Below are 19399 nucleotides of genomic sequence, written 5' to 3' on the forward strand. Positions count from 1 at the left end.
GAGAGCGTAGTGCATTGTCCCCACTTCCCCCCACCGCCGTTTTTCCCCACTTTCTTTCTCCGACAGCCTTCCCTCACTCCCTACGGTCCTCGCACTCCCCGTTCTAAGGTTGCTCCCCTTTTTCCCGAAGCCGCGCGCAGCGTGCGTATCGAAAGGTCGCGCGCTCGCGCCGTTCCGCCGGCTGGCGCCGCCGGAGTTGCGACGTCGGCGCAACGTCAGCGCTACGTCGGCGCTACGTCACCTTCATCCGGGCCACCTCTGGAGGCGCGGGAGGCACCATCTGGCGCTGGCCAAGCGAAGGACAGTCTGAAAAATCCAGCGGCCGCGCTTGTTTTGTTTTTCTGTTTTTCTTTCGCTCGCGCCCGCAGCAGCCAGCCTCTGTGAGCCGGGTGTTTTTTCGGACAAGCGTGCCGAGAGACGTGCGACACTCGCCAAGCTGATGCCGTTTGTTCGTCGCCCCTTCGGAAAAGGCTTCACGATGGAGTAAAAAAAGGGCCCGCCTGCGCGACCGGCAACATGCTGACGGCGGTGGCCCTCTGCTTGCTAGCTGTCGCCGGCGCCTGCTCGGCGGACGGGAGCGTCGGTAAGCCTAACGCCGCGCCGTGCTGGGAAAAACACGGCCAGCGGAGAGATGCGTGCGCGCGCGCTTGCGAGCGTTGTCGCGGTTTTCTTTTGCCTCCCTCCTCCCGGTTCGGCATGCCGCTCACGTACCGCGAGGGTCTCGTCGATCGGGGACGATTGTCCGAACGTGTCGCGGCCTGGGCAGCCCGAGACGTTGATCCGAAACAGAGTGTGAAACTCGGTGCGCGCGGTTCGACCAGCGGCCGAGCCCCGTTGTGGCGCTGGGACGGCAACGATCAACACGTGAAGCGGCGCCTCGGTACCCCGCGAGTCATATGGGACGCTCGGTGCATGGGAAAGCGCCGATGTTCCAGCCCGTTACGTGGCCTAAACTTGAGATTGTGTGCTGTGCATCTGTGCATTTTAGTTTTGGCCGGCCATGTGATGCGAGCCAGGGACAGCTGACGGAATTTCGTTTCTGTTTTGACAAGTGGGGCTCCTGCGTGGCCTTGGGGAACCTGTGGCGTTCGATTTCGGTACCCGACGGGTTATCCGGGATCGCCTAAGACGGAAAGGCTACGGTGCAAGGATGTTTTTGAGAAAGCGATCAGTCGTCGTACTGGCAGCAGACCGTGGTGACATACGTTGGCTTAGGCAGACAAAGGAATACGAATCGGCCGGGCAATCTTCTTGAATGACAAAACCAATCATTATCGCCGATATCGACACATAATAATAGTTCTCGCGTTTGTTAGTGGAACTGCACCATCACAACGCGAAGCGGTAGGGCTTTAATGGTATAAGCATTAGTGAAAATTCTTGGTGGCGATGTCTACTCAGCGGCTTCCTCCATGCAGGCGTATATCATCGTTCTATTGCCTGTATACCTCCAGTGAAAGGTCGGTACCTCTGTGTCTGCGAAAAAAAGGAGTCATTGATGTCGCGGACAGTAAATAGAAGACCTTTCGTAACGTGGCCAATGATATGGTGCTAAGAATACGCATAGGGTGATAAATGCTACGTCATTGATTTCTGCAGTTCGTAATTCAGTCGTACATAAAGTGCGTTTTCCACATACAGAAAGTTTCCGCAATGTTAAACAGGCATGTGTCAGCATGACGTCCGCTTAACAGCGTCACAGCTTTTCAGGAGCCTGAGGCATTGTTCCTTTCCAAATCGCCTGTTTTCTCTACCATTGGTACACGTATCATTTTTGTCCGCCACGGTATAGTGGATACAGTGCTCGCCTGCTGACCCGAAAGTCGCGGGTTCAATCCCGGCCGCGGCTGTCGCCTTTCGATGGAGCCGAAATGCTAGATGCCCTTGTACTGTGCGATGTAGGCGCACGTTAAAGAACTCCATGCGGTTTAAATTTCTAATGCCCTCCACGACGGCGTGCCTTTTAATCATATCCTAATTTTGGCACGTAAAACTCCATATATTATTATTATTATTATTATTATTATTATTATTATTATTATTATTATTATTATTATTATTATTATTATTATTATTATTATTATTATTATTATTACACGTTTGCTGTGTCTCTGCCCCTCCACCCCCCCCCCTTTTCGTTTCTTGTTGAGGGGGACATTACTATTGTAAATGTGTCATTGGATAGCCAATGCAATGCTATATAGTGAATTACCCAACATCGTTCTCAGTCACAATGGGACAGAACGCAAGTACTCAAGATCCTTATCACGATAACTTGCGGTACGGTCACAACTTAGCAAAAAATGTTTCTTCCTTCCCTACTTCAACACTTTCACAACTTTTGGATATATTTTGCAAACATTGAAACACGATAGGGGGAACGAAGCGTCAGTGCGATGGATTGATCGGCGCTAGCATATTTTCCTTTCCGTCGCCGCGGAGTGTTTTCGAAACCGACGCAGTGTTCGTAAGAACGCCTTGAGATAAATATAGAGTAAAACAGATATCGGTACTACGCTTGGTTTATTTACGAAAAGGAACTTATAGTAAGGATAATCCTTTGTATCCTTCTTAAAAACTAGTCTACGTTTATTCATCTCTTTTCTAGAGTGCCTATTGTAAAGAAATCGATGCGTACAAATAGTTAGATCAGTAATCTGCCAAATCACTCTGTGAAAATAAGAGTGAGAATGAAAGGGAGATATACAGTTGAAGAAAGAAATGCAAGAAAGATTATTTCTAACTGTACGCAGAGAATTTAAGCGAAATACTGGAAGCTATTATGAACGCTGTCTACAACGCTCATGCTACCAGCGTTATGGCGAGAAGACGTTTTTTTTTTTAAATCAAGGAAAAAATTCTGTGTAGACTTTAAACTGAATGCTCTAAATGTGCGGAGCTCCTTTTGTACCAAGTGAGAATCATTTATACATGCTTCTTCCCATTGTCTTCCCATTGTTTAGTCGTAACCGAGAAGTGCTAGCTGTGAACTACGGGATGACAAAAACGTAAGCACTAGAATTAACACTATATAAGAAGAGATGACTTGAACGGGGACGATATCACGTGTAGAGCGAGGTAGAGCTTGCTAGTGAAGTATTGCCTTTAAGTGCAGTACTGTGAGAACACTTCACTCATAGATTAGCTATCTGTGAGTAATCTTTTTGTTTTGTCTATCGTACAGGCGTAGTTATAATGTAGTGCCCCAGTAAATAAAAAAAAAACAACAACAATACACTCGAATGAGCAACGGTGCACGTCGTCTTTGTTGACATTGGTCACTGTATTTGTAGCTTGAAATATCGTATAGTGCATAGGTTGGTTGGTTGGTACTGTCAAGCGAATAATTTCCGTATCATGCTGTCTATAGTCAAAAGTCCAGTGCTCATCATTTGTAAATGATCATGTTCACAAAAACAGAAAAGTGTACAAGTTAGGAGAAAACGTAGGTAGAAGAAAGATACATGGGCATGATGGCAACTAAATTTTTGTTGAGATAATACGAGCCTAACGAAATGCAAGGACACATGTGCACGCACAGCATGGCATCAAAAACCGATAACTGGAACAAAATCCAGCGAAAGCTAACTGAAACGTTGGTAAAGATGCGAACGATGCAGTCAGATACGAAATAGCTGCCGGCTTTACCGTGTGCGGAGGGCCGATACCCCCACGCCTCATACGATTTGCTCACAAAATGTGCCTCTGCAATCTCCCGCATTTAAAACGTCGTGATGATACGTACTATTTTACAAAGCGATGCGCACTGCGCAGTGGGGAGAGTGGATCGAAAGATAAAAAGAATCTGGTGCAGCTCTTTTCCCTTATCTATACGGCTAATCTGTAATCCATCATGCCCACGTCTTTCCTTTTTTGTTTACTATGTTATCGTCAGGCTGAAATTGCCTGCCTCTTGTTTTCAAGGTAAAGGTCGCACTCGCGTGACGGCAGTCAGCTGTAGGAGAGTGCCTACGCAGGCGTTTAAGTTACAAGAGCTGCGAAGGGAGGGATTATCTCCCTCCCTCTCACCCAGCGTCCCACACACCTTTGCGTGGGTTGTCGTCTCACCGCGCGAATCTCCTCTCCCTTCGCCGCTCATGGCGCCTCGCTTTCGTCACCGTCGACGACGTGCGTGAGGCAGCCCGCATACGGCGTAAAAGACCTGCATCGATCGCTTCTGGTTCGTGCACAAGTCTTCACCCTCCCTCAAGCTCTGTTACCCTGCTGATTTGCTCAGGCCTTCTTTTGTGGTCCAGGCGGATCGTTACCTCTTTGTGTATCTCACACCGTTGAGATGTACAGCTGCGGTGACTAGACAGGTACCGCGCCCGCCTCGGTCGCATAGTGGTCACGGTGCTTGGCTGCGGACCCGAAAGTCTCGGTTTCGATTCCAGCCGCGGCAGTCGCATTTCGATGGAAAGCGAAGTGCTAAATGCCTGTGTACTGTGCGATGTCAGTGGATGTTAAAGAACGCCAGATGGTCGAAATTTCCGGAGCCCTCCACTACGGTGTGACTCATAATCATATCTTGGTATTGGCATGTAAAACCCCAGATATTAATTATTAATTAATTCATTGGGTAGCCCTGTTGGTGTGCCAAGATGCTCCTGCTTTAGGCTAATGTACTTGTGGCGCCCATGCATTTCTTATGTAGATTACATTTCGGCTCATTAAACGCATAACGATACAGCCGTTTATAGATGTAGCTAAAGTATTGCAGGATTATGGGTATTGGCTTGCGTTTCTTTTTTCTTTCATACATTGAGTCGTAGAGAGAGGGAGAAAGAACGTTACTGACGGCAAAACGAGGTCGTTGGAGTTAGCTTTCCGGTTGTTCGAAGGGTGGTGGCCAGTAGCATGCCACGACGCTTTCGTCCCAGTTAATCGCTACAGCCTGAATACGGTAGTCAGCTGACGACAGGAGTCACTCCCAAGCTTCGAAAGAGAAAGCTGGCAGTATTGTCTTTGGAGGTGGTTTCCCCTCGCATTCTCAAAGAATGGGATTTTGGGTAGCCTTCATGCAGCTGCAATGTCGACAGCTTGGTTGAATTTGTTCTCGGTAAATTTTAGACAGCCGATGAAGGCTGGGAAAAGAACCTGTTTGGATTTGCCTCCAGATCGTAGCCTGTTTCCTTGTGAGGTCGCAAAACATACGTGGCCCCGGATACAGACCCTACATTGAGTCGAAACTGTCTTTGAAACATTAAGTTTGAACTATCATCTTCTTCCGAGACACTTCAATCTGCACAAACGTCTACCGAACGGTGCAGCGCATTGTGGAGCAAGGACACTCTTAATTGCGACATATGACGCGCTCATAATGATGTTTGAAGACGCGTGCAGGTCTTGGAATCTAGGGCGCCTTTTAAAACTATCGTCTAGAAAAAGGCCAAAACCTGAAAATCCAACCCGCAACACCCAGTGCAGTTTGCCTGTAAAGTAGGCTTTTTCTCACTAAGGGTGCTACTGCGGTGGAGTCCGCTTGCGGTGAGCATGTGGTAGAGATTGTCAGAAACTAGCTCTAGTCACACGCCTGTAGGAGCCTACACTTGAAATATTGCAGGATATAGCTGATAGGTTGCATTACTTTTTGCCTCTAGATGTTCTGCGTCTATGCTGTCTTGTAAGCATCAGGTTCGAAAGCATTATCTTCTGACTAGACTCTTAGTATGTAAGTCTAAGGCACCGCACAACGCAATGCAGGGCAAGTGCATTCGCATAACGACTTATGAAACGTCCGTAACAGTGACTGAGGACATATACAGGCCTTAGAACCTTGGTTATATTTTAAAACTATCGTCTAGAAACTCGCGGCTTAAGTAACCGACCCGTAATGCACAACACAACGTGCTTGTAAAGTAGGCTTTTTCACGCTGTTAGACTGACTGTGGTGGAGCACGCTTGCCGTTAGCATGTCACGGAAATTATTGGAAGACCGCTCTAGTCTCACATGCGTAAGGATTGTCGCGTACGCCAAAATCTTGTCCCATTGAAGCACTCATGCGCAGAACGTATAGTATCTTCTCATGCCTTCCATTCGCGCGCAACAGGTATACTGTTGCGCTCCACGCCCTACGCACGTCAATATTTCTGTTTGCGAATTTAGAGATGAAGCTGCGACTCCCTCCTAGTCATCAAGAGAACGTCGATTGTGCCTCGCAAGAGCACTGAAAAAGCAACAATTACTCGAAGATCGCTGCTATTCATTTTGAAGATGAAAAAATCACAATTAATGAGTCGCGAAGTGGCACATATGCGCAACAGGCACATTTACTAAGTTTATTTCTTTATTTGCACATAACGTTAATCCCTCGATGGACTATAAGAGGAATGTAAAGATACAATTATAGAAGTTGTGAGTAAACAAGTGCAATATATTTACCGTGTGCGATTTTCGAGAGTGTCAGTACATTATTCTGCTGTGCCATAACGACAGAAACGTATATCAGATTCAAAACATGGTTACAAGTCATGGTTATAGTTACGGCCATGACTTTTGCTCGCTTTGGAAAAAAAAAAATGTTGCGTATGCTTTAAAATTCGCCAACAAAAGATGCCGATAGGCATGTTGAAGCAACATTTGTATCTCGCGTGCGTAACAATGCAAGAGTTGCGAGCGTGCGGCGGCAAATAAGTGTAGGATTCTCGCACGTTTTGGCGCGCAATGCTTTTAAGCGCGTGAAACTAAATCTCATTGTCGGCGTTTACTGAGTAAACTATACTGTGAGCGTACCGCTTCACTATAATGAGTAGAGTATTCAGACTCGCTGATAAGAAAATTATGCATCCAGTTTTTTTTTACTAAATTTGGAAACGAAGTGGCTCTGTATTGTTTTATGTGTGTTTATATTGTTTATATATGTGTGTTCGATAATTTGTTGGCAGTTGTAAGAATATTGTCTGAAAAAATATCACGGAGTCTAACCTATTCGCCGTGATGAATGAAACCGCAGCGTGAACTAGTTTCATCATGCACCATAAAGCCTTGCTTGATTTTCGGCTTCAAAGCCAGTTTCGATATGTTTGTTGTTTCAAAACTATTTTTAGAAATTTGCTTGGATTTTCTTCACTGATTGATGCACTCTTACTTGAATTCAATATTCGTAGGTATTTGCATAGGTATTCAATTCGCTTTCGAATATTTTCGAAGGTTAACATTTACACAACGCCTACGCTCGACAAGGCGATGTTAAATGCTTTGTAATTTGCGTTCTAAATGCGCAGTGCTTTCAAACATAGAACTTCGGCTGAAGCAAAGGATTGCTAAAAGCTCGGTTTCTTTCGCGTTTTTAAGTCCTTCAGAAAAACCAGCTCAAATTGGTTTTCCTGAATGAAGCGACGTGTGCATTCCGAAAATTATGAATTGAGCGGCAGAAGCGGTAACGGTAGTGGTAAATTTGTCGTCAGAAGAAGGCACGAGAAGCGAGAGACAGAACGGGCTAGCAAGAAAAAACAACACGAATAAAATACGTTCACTTCGAACAACAGGATGGGAAGAAAGGCTGGAAGATTGTCTGTCGAGAGGCGCGGGACTTTGTCGAAACAAGTAGTGCGGTCACCCAGAAAATTGAGGCGTAATAAGAACACGAAAGAACGGTGTAATATACAAAGAAGAGAATAGGTACAATAGAGAGAAAGAGAGTGAGAGATAAGGGGGAACAACAATGACGAAGAAAGCTTTTAAGAGTTTAATGGAGACGCCAGGAAAAAGAAACTGAGTAAGGAGAGTCTGCTGATGCAAAGGAGCGTACATACTAAAAGAAAAAAAAAAGGAATAACTAGCTAAAATCAAAAACTGTCAGTGCTGTACTGCGCTCAAAGCCAGCGTAGCGGGATGGAATGTTTTTCCAAAATTCGTCAACTTCGTTAAATGAAGTAAATTGTAAGATGCTTTCACGGCTTACGTTAAAAGCTGATGTCAGCAGTAATCATTTTTCGACCTCATAACCTACACGACCTTAGTGTTTACTCGGTAGGGGCTGAAAATGTTTGCACTTACGTAAGGAGCAAAGTGGTGTTTTTGCAGTCGCTGCTGGCGGGGCTTTACAAGTCGTTGTAGAGAGCTTTACTTTTAAAAGCGAAGCTGATCTAGCTTTGCGTAAAATGTGGTGACCCAAAATTATCATGAACCGGCACTCGCTCTCGTCGTCCTCTTCATATTCGCTCCCCCTGACACGTGCGCAGACTGGCCCGGCGTAGAGCAAGGGCGAAGCACAAAGTGAAGAAGAGATGTGAGGCTGAGAAGGAGGGCGAAGAAAGAAAGAAAGAAACAGAGATGCACGGAGAAAGAATGATATGAAGAAAGAGAAAATCTTGTCGAAATAAATTCATGAGGCGGTGGGATTCGAACCCGCGTACCCACGATCCGAAGGCGAGCGTCTTAACCACTCGGCTATCCAGGTACACTGACAGAACATAGCATAGACTTGTATAGTATCGTCTAGCAAGGGGTAGAAAAGGGAAGTGAGAGTGAGGAGTAGGGAAAGGAGGGGAGAGAGTAAATCATAGCATATAAAGAATGAGAGAGAGAGAGAGAGAAATAGAGAGAAAAAATTGCAGAAAGAGAAAGAGAGTAATAGAGATAATCAAAGAAAGAGAAAGAAATAAATACAGAGAGGAAAAAGAAAGAGAGCGCGAGCGAGGAAGAGAGAGTGAGACAAAGATAGGAAAGAAAGAAAGATAGAAAGAGAAAGAAATAGAAAGAGAGAGAGAGAAAAATATAAATAAACAGAGACAAAAAGACAGAAAAAACAGAAAGAAGAGAGAAAAAGAAAGAAAGGGAGAAAGAAAGAGCAGCTAAAGATAAACAAAGAAGGCCACCCAGCGCTATAGAGAAATATAGAGAAATAGAGGAGTAGGTTGCCTAGCGAGCGGCGACGGGCCCGTGCTTCACTGTGCCAAGCTTTGCGCGACTTAATGCAAGCTTGCCGTGCATCTTTAGGTTCTGAAGGCTTGCGTAGATAGGCCTCAGGGGCGTACAAGAGAACCTAACTATACTGAACTCGTCCTTCAGCCACCATGACGGTCCTTGCAGAGAAAGTGTAACTACTATTTAGCGTTCGAACAGGTGTTTAGTTATGAGACACAAAGTGCTTGACATTGTAGAAACGCTCCGCAGCAATACGGTACGGTGTGAAATGGGCATCGAATATCGGCGATGAACGTGTCCCGTAACACCTACGTATCTCTGTCACGAGCTAGAACGTGCACGCGATCACTTTTTATAATCATCACTGCGCAACGCGCCTAGGGCTGCAAGCGTTCGAACAACAACAACAACAACGTGCATACCCAGCCATTCGAGACCTCTACTTATAGAAAAGATCACATAGACAAAAAAAAAGATGTCTTAATGCAGCTTTCAGTGATTAACTTAGGTGGAGAGGCTGCTAGGACCGTTAGCGCGATTGGTAAATTACAGTTGAAATTCCGCGATTGTCTCGATATGCACAAATACTCAGTAATGGCAATGTAAGCCTACAGAAAAGTTCATAACTTCACCTATAATTTATCACACGCACAAGGAAAGACAACAAAGATCGCAGCAAATTAACGTTAGTTATTGAGAGCGAGAGAGAGAGAGAAATGTAATGTGGAAAGGCAGGGAGGTTAACCAGAAAATAAATATCGGTTAGCTATCCTCCTCTGGAAAAGGGGTAAGGGAAACAGGAAAGTAAGGAAGATAAGAATGAGAGTGTACATAGCAAACACATTGCATATTGTCTACATGTCACGTTGACGTTTGTTTCAATGGTAATTCTGCTCAAAACGTGGCACACCTAGTTAATGTGGTTCTGGCTGAATTGTTTAAGCATGAATATCACGTTACGTTTCTGAACCACTGTTAGACTGTACTCCGTGCTTAGCGCGTATCGTTTAAAGGCGGTAATACTAGCTGACGCAACTCCAGAAATACGCCTGAACTGCGCTGAACGTCGCTGGATTGCCTCAGGCTCGATGACGTCAATGTTTTATAATGCAGCGAGAGCGTGCACTGAGATTTGGGGACTTAAAAAAAGCAAAAATTGTGCAAATATGAAATTGCGTAGTTCGACGCCTATTCGACAATGTTTGCGCAATTCGACGTCTAGCTGAAACCTTAGACTGAAGACTTGAATCTTCAATATGAAGTTCTAAAACTTTACCGACGTAGATTGCAAGTTTCCATTTTCGTCCACAAATTCCTTTCTTTTTTACCTTTTCTTTCCCTTCTTATTTTTTGCTTCTTTCTCTTGTTGAAGTAGTTCTTGTTGTCATCGCGAATACTGTGATTTTGGGCAATGCGTTACTGCCGTGCCTGACACTGATAATATTCAAATTGCTCGGCTACGGTGCACCTGCAAGCGTCATTTACTTTATGAGCTACAGCATCTAGTTTTTCTGGTTATGTTCTAAATAATCAATTAAACCAGCAGTCACTAGAGTTTGGGGAACATACCGGCACGTCGGATGGAACGTGGCGTTTGTGAATCGTAAGTTTTTTATTCATTAATGAATCATTTATTGAAGATAGCTTAAGGAACTTTCCTGGAAGGCATGACAAAATGCTTTATATTTGCCTGACTACAGAGCAGTGACAGCACCTGTACACAAGTAGATCACGAATCATTCAAAATACATGATGTTGAACAGTGCGGAGATGTATTTTCACATTTCCAACATAGAGCTGATCAACATTTTACAGCGAAAGCTCTTATCAGATCACAGCGGCAGTGAGGTGGTTGTCCGCTGCCGGTGTCCGTAACCACTATCGCGCGAAATGAGAACAGATGAAATAAATAAAGAAATATCCAGGATCGCATGAGATTTAGACGCGGGCCCTCTGCGAGGCAGTCGAGTATTCTACCACAGAGTCACTCTGGTGCGCGAAACTCCTTTGCAAAAAGACCCTATACAGGCATCATGTCGGGTAACGAATCTCGCTAGCATGTGTATTATAGTGTGGAAGAAGAGTGAAGTAACAACCAGGTGTCACACAATGCTAACTGCGCTACGGGTGTGTGGTTTAAAGCTTCCCACCCACTACAAAGTGCTCAACCATGATTCTTCATCGTCATCAGCCACATGCAGCATCAACAAAGTGCACATAATGCTTCATAGATGTGTAGCGCGTATCTCGCTCATCCGCAAGAGAGACGAATAATGGCATAGTAGGTGTTTCCCTACTTATAAAAAATTATGATTTGTGGCATAGTGGATACCTTACATGTGTACTTGTATTAGTTACCCCAAGATAGTTTAGAACGGACTCTAGAAAGGCCGCTCTTTGAGCGTTCGCTATGACTGTGCGGCGCGCTCCGCGCAGGCCTGGCGTTTCTTTTTTTTTTTTTTACACTGGTAAGCAGTAGGCGCAGAAGTGAGAAAACATGGAACAGCAAGATACTCAATACGATACAAAGCATAAGTTCAATGCCGTATGCACTTAGCATGCTGTATATTATTGGAAACGAACAAATGCATTCAAGGCACTCTTGATCAAGATCATTATACTGGAATATATATGCAGAAAACAAGAAGCCATACTTACAAAAGACTATGTCTGAGCAGTGTGTTTTTTTAATTCCGCAAGTCTTTCGTGGATCCCTTTATTCGCGGGCTGTCGGATACGACGCAGTTTACAGAGCGTGAAGCATTACGACGGAACATGGCGATGACGTGGCGACCTGCCGCGTTCCCACCGGTTTTGCACAAAAAGATAATCTTTCCCAACTCTATAATCTCCTTGTAGTTATGAAACGGCAGCCACGTAACTAATGTTCTTTTCATTATCGAGAAATGGTTGTTTGTATAAGTGGATCATACAGTGGCAGCACTTACGTATTTGCGTCAGCGCCGGAGGATGTGTTTCCTGTTTGGCCGTTTATATATAGAGCTCGCGACTCCAGCGTAGGAAAGGGGTGGGGGAGGGGGGGGGGGGAGGAGTGTGAAGCTTCAATCATGTGAGCCTAAAGATACGTACCTAAGATCGGCTGTTCGTGCGCGCGAACCCTGCGAATAACACTCGTGCCAATGTGAAAATATATCTTTTTATGTTAACCGGGTTGCCGTCAGTGGACGACCAACGTTTCAAACGATCAGTTTTACACTGTGGACACGAAGAGCACGAAACACTTCAACACTTGTTTCCGCATTTCTTTTCGCAAACAAAGGGTCGCAATTTCATTGTCACAATCTCGCATTTTCGTACTCCTCGAACTGCTATAATGTCATCAATTTTTAATCTCTTCCCGATTCCCCGGAAGTCAGGCTCATTCGGCATCCGCACTAAACTGAACACGACGTGCGCCTCTATCGGTAGAGGCAGGCTCAATAACTCTCAATAACTCGCTTAACTCGACTCGGCCTTTACGCTCGTTCGCAAGATCCGTCCTCTAACACCGTTCGCATATTTCTCCGTGCCATCTCCGCGAATGATAATGGATTTGAAGAAAGGCGAGCACCTCCTCGGACGAAATACGCGAAATTGGCTCGGCGGATATCTTGTTTCACCGGGAAACGGTACGTGCCCGTTTTAGTTATTATACTCTTTCGAGATGCTACCACACCCAGCGTTTCGCTTCTGTTTTTGTTCTTTTCTGCCCCGATTCTATTTTTTTTCCATTGGTAGATATACAGCCAATGGAGCCGTGTGTCTTTAGTATTTGAAATCGAGTTATTACGAAACTTTTGCTTCCTCTACCTGCTCTCTTTAAAACCCATTTACATTCTCTCTCTTTCTCTTTATTCTTTGATAATTCACATACATACAGTACAGCAGCCTGGTGGGTGCCCAACTAGTCCTTAAAACTGAAAATAGAGACGGGGGGGTTCGTAATCTCTCTGCGAAGCATTGCACGTTCTTTAGACGGCACGTGTGAGCGCCCATTTGTTTTTCTCAGTTCTGCGCTGGAATTCATTCTTAATGCATTAATATTTTCCGCGGCTCTTCTTCAGGCGCCGGGCACGTACTTTTGTGGAGCATTTCGAGTGGCAAAGCGGGTTATCAGAAGAAACGGCTGCCAATCGGCGCGGCAAACTTATTAATCATACGAGGGCGGTCGGCCTGGGTTACGAACCAAACGCTCCGTGTGCTCAGCGACGAAGCTTTTGATACGGCAAGAAAGGGAAGCTAGAAAATTCTAGAGTGTAGCTGACGCGGTGAGTTCTAAATTTATAACGTTGGACGGCGAAACGCGAGTCGGACAAAGGAAGGCACTTTTCTATAAAATGAAAGGTATAATTCGTTTATCGATGTTTTTTTTTCTCTAAATTTCTAGTAACGCCTTTCATTACTTAAACGATCAAGGAAACGTAATTATCGAGCACGCAATCTCTCTCTCTCTCTCTCTCTCTCTCTCTCTCTCTCTATATATATATATATATATATATATATATATATATATATATATATATATATATATATATATATATATATATATATATATATATATATTTGTCGTCTCGCAGTTCGGGTCACATGGTAAACATTCTAATTGAGCAGGAGAGAAAATAATTCGGATTCACAGCGGAAACGACAGAAGTATAAGTTAGGTGACGCTGTTGTCGTAATCACACAGTAGTGCGTATCAACTCAGACCTAGCGTTATTCTGTAGACAAGTATTGCTTGTTTTACTGTACTGATGGTGCATGTTCACAGCAAGTGAGTTAGAAATAGTAAAGTGGATTTAGTTCTAACTAGACAGGAACTAAGATGTGTGCAGACAAATAGAACGTATAGAAAGTAGCGTAATGATTGAAAAGCTTAGCAAAAAATTGCATTCAAGCGAGTGGAAATTCCTCAGTGGCTATATGAGTAGGTACTGACAAGACGCATAGTGAAGATAAAATAATGTATTGCATATTTTGTAGATAAGTTTCCTAGTTCTAAAATGTTACTATTGGCAGTTCATCGTCGCCACTTTCGTTATGCAGCAGGGACTATTTAATTAGGCGGGTTCAATGCGTGGCGAAGAGCTTCATGAAGAGTGTTACAAACCCGTGGTTCAATTCAGGTCGTCTCTACAAGAATTTTCTGATCTTAGAGAAACACCTAGTATTCTGTGCTACTCTCACCTATAGACTATTCCGAATGTTAACCGGACGAAGTCTCCGCCGCCGGTGCACTGTCAGCATATATTCTTGGACGAACAATGACGAACTGCTTTACTGCGCTTTTTCTGTACTTTTTAATGCGCTACATTAATGCGCTTTAATGCTTTAATGCTTTAATGCTTTAATGCTAAGGGAAAAGACACACGCATATACTGCATATATGGTATGCGTTTTGTCCGTTTACGTATAAACGCGCACGTGTTGCCTACATATTGAAGGTCAGCATTAAGGTTATTTGGCCGATGGGGCCCAACGATCGCCGGCGTTTGATTGCGCAGCATATTACTCACATTGACTCCGTATGACCGTATGAATATCCACTCGGAAGAAGTGGCTGTCAGGAATAACGACGGAACGACCTAGACTACCGGCGTTAGCAAATGGTCCGGATATGTTTCCCGAGCATGCACGGCACGTAGCAAGCAGTAGGCAGTCCTTCCGTATATTTACATGATGATCTCGGCGAAGGTATGGGGTATACTGACTTGTTTGGTGAAGACATTTTCTGGCTAACCAGGCCCACACTGGACTGCAAGTGCCCCTTTATTTCCACCTAATCGATAAACTCGCTTTTGCCAAGTACTCAGTTATTTCAGTGCGGTTGAAGAAAAGGAGGTACCGATACATTAGGGAATCAAGGTCAGCTTACCAGTAGAGGGGCTTTCCTTTCCACGGTTCAGCGCACCCGTGTAATACGTGACGCGCTTCGGAGTGGCTTTACCAATATATAGCACACTTTGCCCTATTGCTGTCGATCATTATATTACTGGTTACGCGTAGAAAAGACGAAAGTTCAGTGGAAGATAAAAGCTTGAAGATATGAAAAATTCTTGAACTGTTGCTGGTTTCAGCTGCACCGCGTGTTTAAGAATGCTTACGCGCAGGTATTTCTCTCTTGGATGAACGTTCGTTATATCTTTTCCTCTTCTACGCATTTTATTCAGCAAGGATATGCAAGTAAAAACGCCAGGCCTGCGCGCAGCACAGTCACAGCTAAAGCCGGAAGAGCGGCCTTTCTAGAGTCCGGTTCTAAACTATCTTGGGGTAACTAATACAAGTACACTTGCAAGGTACCCACTACGCGGCAAATTTTAATTTTTGTGTAGTAGGCAAGCACCCGCTATGCCGTTATTCGTCTTTCTGCGGATAAGCGGTGTACCCACTACACATCTGTAAGGCATTATGTGCACTTTGTCGATGCTTCATGTGGCTGATGGCGATGAAGAATTATGGTTTACCGCTTTGTAGTGGGTGGGAAGCTTTAAACCACGCACTCGTTGCGCAATTAGCATTGCGGGACGTGTTATTTTACCCTTCTGCCACGCTATATTACAAAGGTAACGCGATTGCTCGCCCGACATGACGCCTGTATAGAATCTTTTTGCTACCAAGTTTCAAGCGCCAGCGTGGTTCTGTGGCAATAAAAAAAGAAAAAAAGCTAGCGTGGTTTTGTGGTAGAATACCCGAATGCCGCGCAGAGGGCCCGGGTACAAATCACATCTGATCCTGGACATCTTTTATTTCATTTTTTTCTTATTTCGTGCAATATTTGTTACGGACACCGACGGCGGCGGACAGCTACCCCACTGCCGTTGTGATCTGATAACAGCTGTCACTGTAATATAGCTTCTCTCGGTTTTGGCATACCTTTGTTGGGAAACAGAAAGTGATATTTTATTTATAGAGGTTGCCTTGGATCTAATGCAGCCTGTATGCTGTCACACGTTTCTGCATTAGGCCCGAAGAAACGCACCTTCTCCTATATATTCACGTTCTATACCGGCCCTATGCAAATATAAACCCATGGTTAGTCAACGCAGAGTCGATGCTGCCTGCTCTTTTATCGGGATATAACAGCGCTAATTCTTAATGGCTGTGACATAAACTTTGCGCAAGCGAGTCCTTTGCAAACACAGGCCCGCAAGAAAATAATAATAAGGTTTCCTTTGTATATCGGAATATTGAAGATAAAATGACGTTGAATGCAAGAACGACTTGTATTGCTAGATAATTTCCGGCATTGGCGCATGCACGCATGCATCGCATGACGCTGGCGTGAATTCGGCGGCGTAAGCTTGCCGCAGTAGCTACCTTCTTGGAAGTAATATTTCAGATGATGGAATGACGACACAGTAACCGAAAATGGTCAGAATATTTCGAATTCGCTCGGAGTGTAATGTAGATCGATCGATCGATCGATCGATCAATCAATCAATCAATCAATCAATCAATCAATCAATCAATCAATCAATCAATCAATCAATCAATCAATCAATCAATCAATCAATCAATCAATCAATCAATCAATCAATCAATCAATCAATCAATCAAGGATTTATGTCATCCGCGATAAAAAGTTTAAAGCGAGAAAAAGCATGTGTATGGTTCGTATTTTGCAATAATAATAATAATAATAATAATAATAATAATAATAATAATAATAATAATAATAATAATAATAATAATAATAATAATAATTTCTGCAAACATACCAGCCCAGGCCGTACAGTCAATGATGGAGGTTCTCCGAAAATTGTTTCATTCTCACGCTCCTCTGTGCACACACGAAATCCTAATGTTGCCGATAAACATGGTAATCCCAATGAGCCAGGTGTATCACGTATTATCTCTTTTTTTTTCTCTTCACACGTGCGCGGCAGCTGTTGCGTCACGCCCAGCGATGCCTTTAAGTCCAGATTGCCCTACAATTCTCAATGTTTTTTCTGGGCCTGTGCTTTCGACCGACGAAGATAAACCGACGGAGGCTCAAATAACATCCCGCTTGTCGCCCGGGAGGATTCGCTTAATTCAACAATCTTCCCTTCGTACAACTTTCTTAATAGTTTTTTTTTCCTTTCCTTAACACCCGAGTTACCATATACCCTAAGACACGACGGCTTGTTTAGCTTTCTCCCCGAGATGGAATTTATCGGGCCTGCATCGAAGCAATATATAGACAGAAATAAATCTGTATTATACAGGAAAAACAGTAGAGAGGTCGTCGTGATGAAGCTGGGGCGAAAGGGGGAAAAAAAGAAGATTAATCCGGGCAGAATACTCGCAAAAAATATATATCAACGATGCGGTCTATTAAGCCGCGCGATATGGCCCGCCGAAAGCGGCTGTCGTCGTGCTGGGCTCATGGGTAAACATTAGGCTCATGTTATCGAGCGAGCTTACATGTTTGCGCGGGGATAGCGTGCGCTGATATGGAAGCCGACGCGAACACGCGGGGCGTGTGCCTGGGCGTGCGTGCGTGCGTGCGTGAGTCTTCGTTCGTGCAGACCTGGTGGCATGAGAGCGATGCCACTTGGGACGAAGGCTAAAAATCTACGCGTATTGCGCTTGCACCATCGACGCCTTGGCGGAGATTTTTGCGAGACGCGGACGCCCTCGCCGCTCGTTCCCCACCCCGCACTCCATTCCCTCGGAAAGTAAGGACCTGATGAAAAAAAAGCGCCTCGATATGGAAGTTATTTGATAAGTTAGCGCGGAAAGTTGGGGTAACTACGAAACGATAGAGAGCGAGAGAGAAATGGAAAGAAATAAAGAAAATAATATTAGATAGATAGATAGATAGATAGATAGATAGATAGATAGATAGATAGATAGATAGATAGATAGATAGATAGATAGATAGATAGATAGATAGATAGATAGATAGATAGATAGATAGATTTTTTTTAACAAATGCCTCTTTACTAATTTAACCTTGTTTATCGATATGCTTGTATCACTAGTACACCTAGTACAGAAACGTCCGTCATTGTATTGGGCGGTTTTACTAGTCACTTAGGCTGTTGGTTTTTTTTAGTATTTGTATATTACTTGTAATAACGTAACAAAGTTTTGAATTGATTGCTTAATTGATTGATTGATTGATTGATTGATTGATTGATTGATTGATTGATTGATTGATTGATTGATTGATTGATTGATTGATTGATGCATAAACACCGCACTGGCCGATTTGTCTTTTTGAATTAAAAGTAGAGTAGATACAGAGAGCGAGAGCATAAGTCACATTTTAATATAGCCAGCTGTTTGCATCAAAACGCGCTCGAAGTTACTGAGGTCCTCTTCACATTCACACTCTAGGATTTTCCGAACGATCAATTGTACCTGAGGTACTTATTCTGCACCTCGCATTGCTTGACTCTCCAAGACGACACGGTGCGTACGCCTAGGAACATCTCCGTCGACCGCGCGCCCTCGCAATACGGTCGCGAGAAGTCTTTCACAAACTGTGCGCTGGCTCCGTTTTTGGCGAAGTCGGTAACGAGTCTGATGAGCCTCCTGGAGTAGGCGGCCTCTCGCGTCAAAATGTCGGCCTCGTAAGCGCTTGCGCGGGTATCGCGATTGAGTCGCTGCGATACGGGGACGCCAAAGGCGAAGTACAAGTCGTCCATGTGGGAGGCCCTGGTCTGGAAGCTGGAAGTCGGGTTCCAGAAGCGAGGCTTTTGACCCACGATGACGTGAAAGGCCTGCGCGCCACTCTGGCACATGCGGCGAGCGAAGAGCACCGACGGGCAGTTGAAGAGCGTGTCGCCCAGGAAACTAACGGCGAAGGCCGATCCATACTGGGTGGTGCCCGGCGGTAGCTCGTAACACTCGCGAATCCTGTCCTTCTGGAGGGCGAGCAACTCGCCGAATTCGTCACCACCGACTTGCAGGCCGGTCCGGACCAGAAGGTGCTCGGGCGAAAGTGCGTCGGCGTTGGTTGCTCGGTCGCCGGCGCCCGAGGTCACCTTGTCGAGAGCACCGAGTCCCTCTAGCGGCGTGCTCGTGAGCAGCAGTCGGACTCGGCTGAAGTTGTTTGCTAAGCGCAGAAATTGGCCAGGCTGTCGAGGAAGCAGAGGATGGGGGTGAACTACTCCCACGGATCCTGGGTACCGAGACTGAGCCGCTAGGAGCCGCTCGGGATGTGCCCTCCGCAAGCACGACAGCGTGTCATCGAAAAAGCGTCCGCCGCAACTGAGCGTCTGCAGGAAACTCTGCCAGTGGGAGTCGTTGCTCGTGAAGCGCGAAGGAAGCAGCAGCGAGCCGCTGGCGAGGATCGCCTTGGTGATGCGAAAGCGCTGCTGCAACGCGGGTGACACGAGAAATAGGCTCGCGGTGTAGGCTCCCCAGTCGTGGCCGTAAACGACGACGTCATCGCGGTGACCGCCGAGGGCTTCGCTGTTGTTAACGACCCACTCTAGCGCCATGACTTGGTCCAGGAGGCCCAGGTTCTCTTGCGTTCCGTTGACCTTGCGGCTCAGGAAACCGAACACACCGAGCCTGTAGTTGGGAACGGCCACGATTACC

The 19399-nt window shown here is 45.2% G+C and overlaps 1 protein-coding gene across 1 annotated transcript in view; it reads left to right on the plus strand.

Moving 5' to 3' along the window:
• Positions 1-326: 326 nt before the first annotated feature.
• Positions 327-19399, plus strand: part of LOC119387660 (receptor-type tyrosine-protein phosphatase N2) — a 580933-nt gene continuing 561860 nt past the window's right edge. Inside the window, exon 1 of the mRNA XM_037655122.2 lies at positions 327-583. Within this exon, the coding sequence (XP_037511050.1) occupies positions 517-583 (67 nt within the window). The 5' untranslated portion in view covers positions 327-516. The remainder of the gene's footprint in view (positions 584-19399) is intronic.

This window comes from Rhipicephalus sanguineus, chromosome 3 (genome assembly GCF_013339695.2).
Source record: "Rhipicephalus sanguineus isolate Rsan-2018 chromosome 3, BIME_Rsan_1.4, whole genome shotgun sequence".
NCBI lineage: Eukaryota > Metazoa > Arthropoda > Arachnida > Ixodida > Ixodidae > Rhipicephalus > Rhipicephalus sanguineus.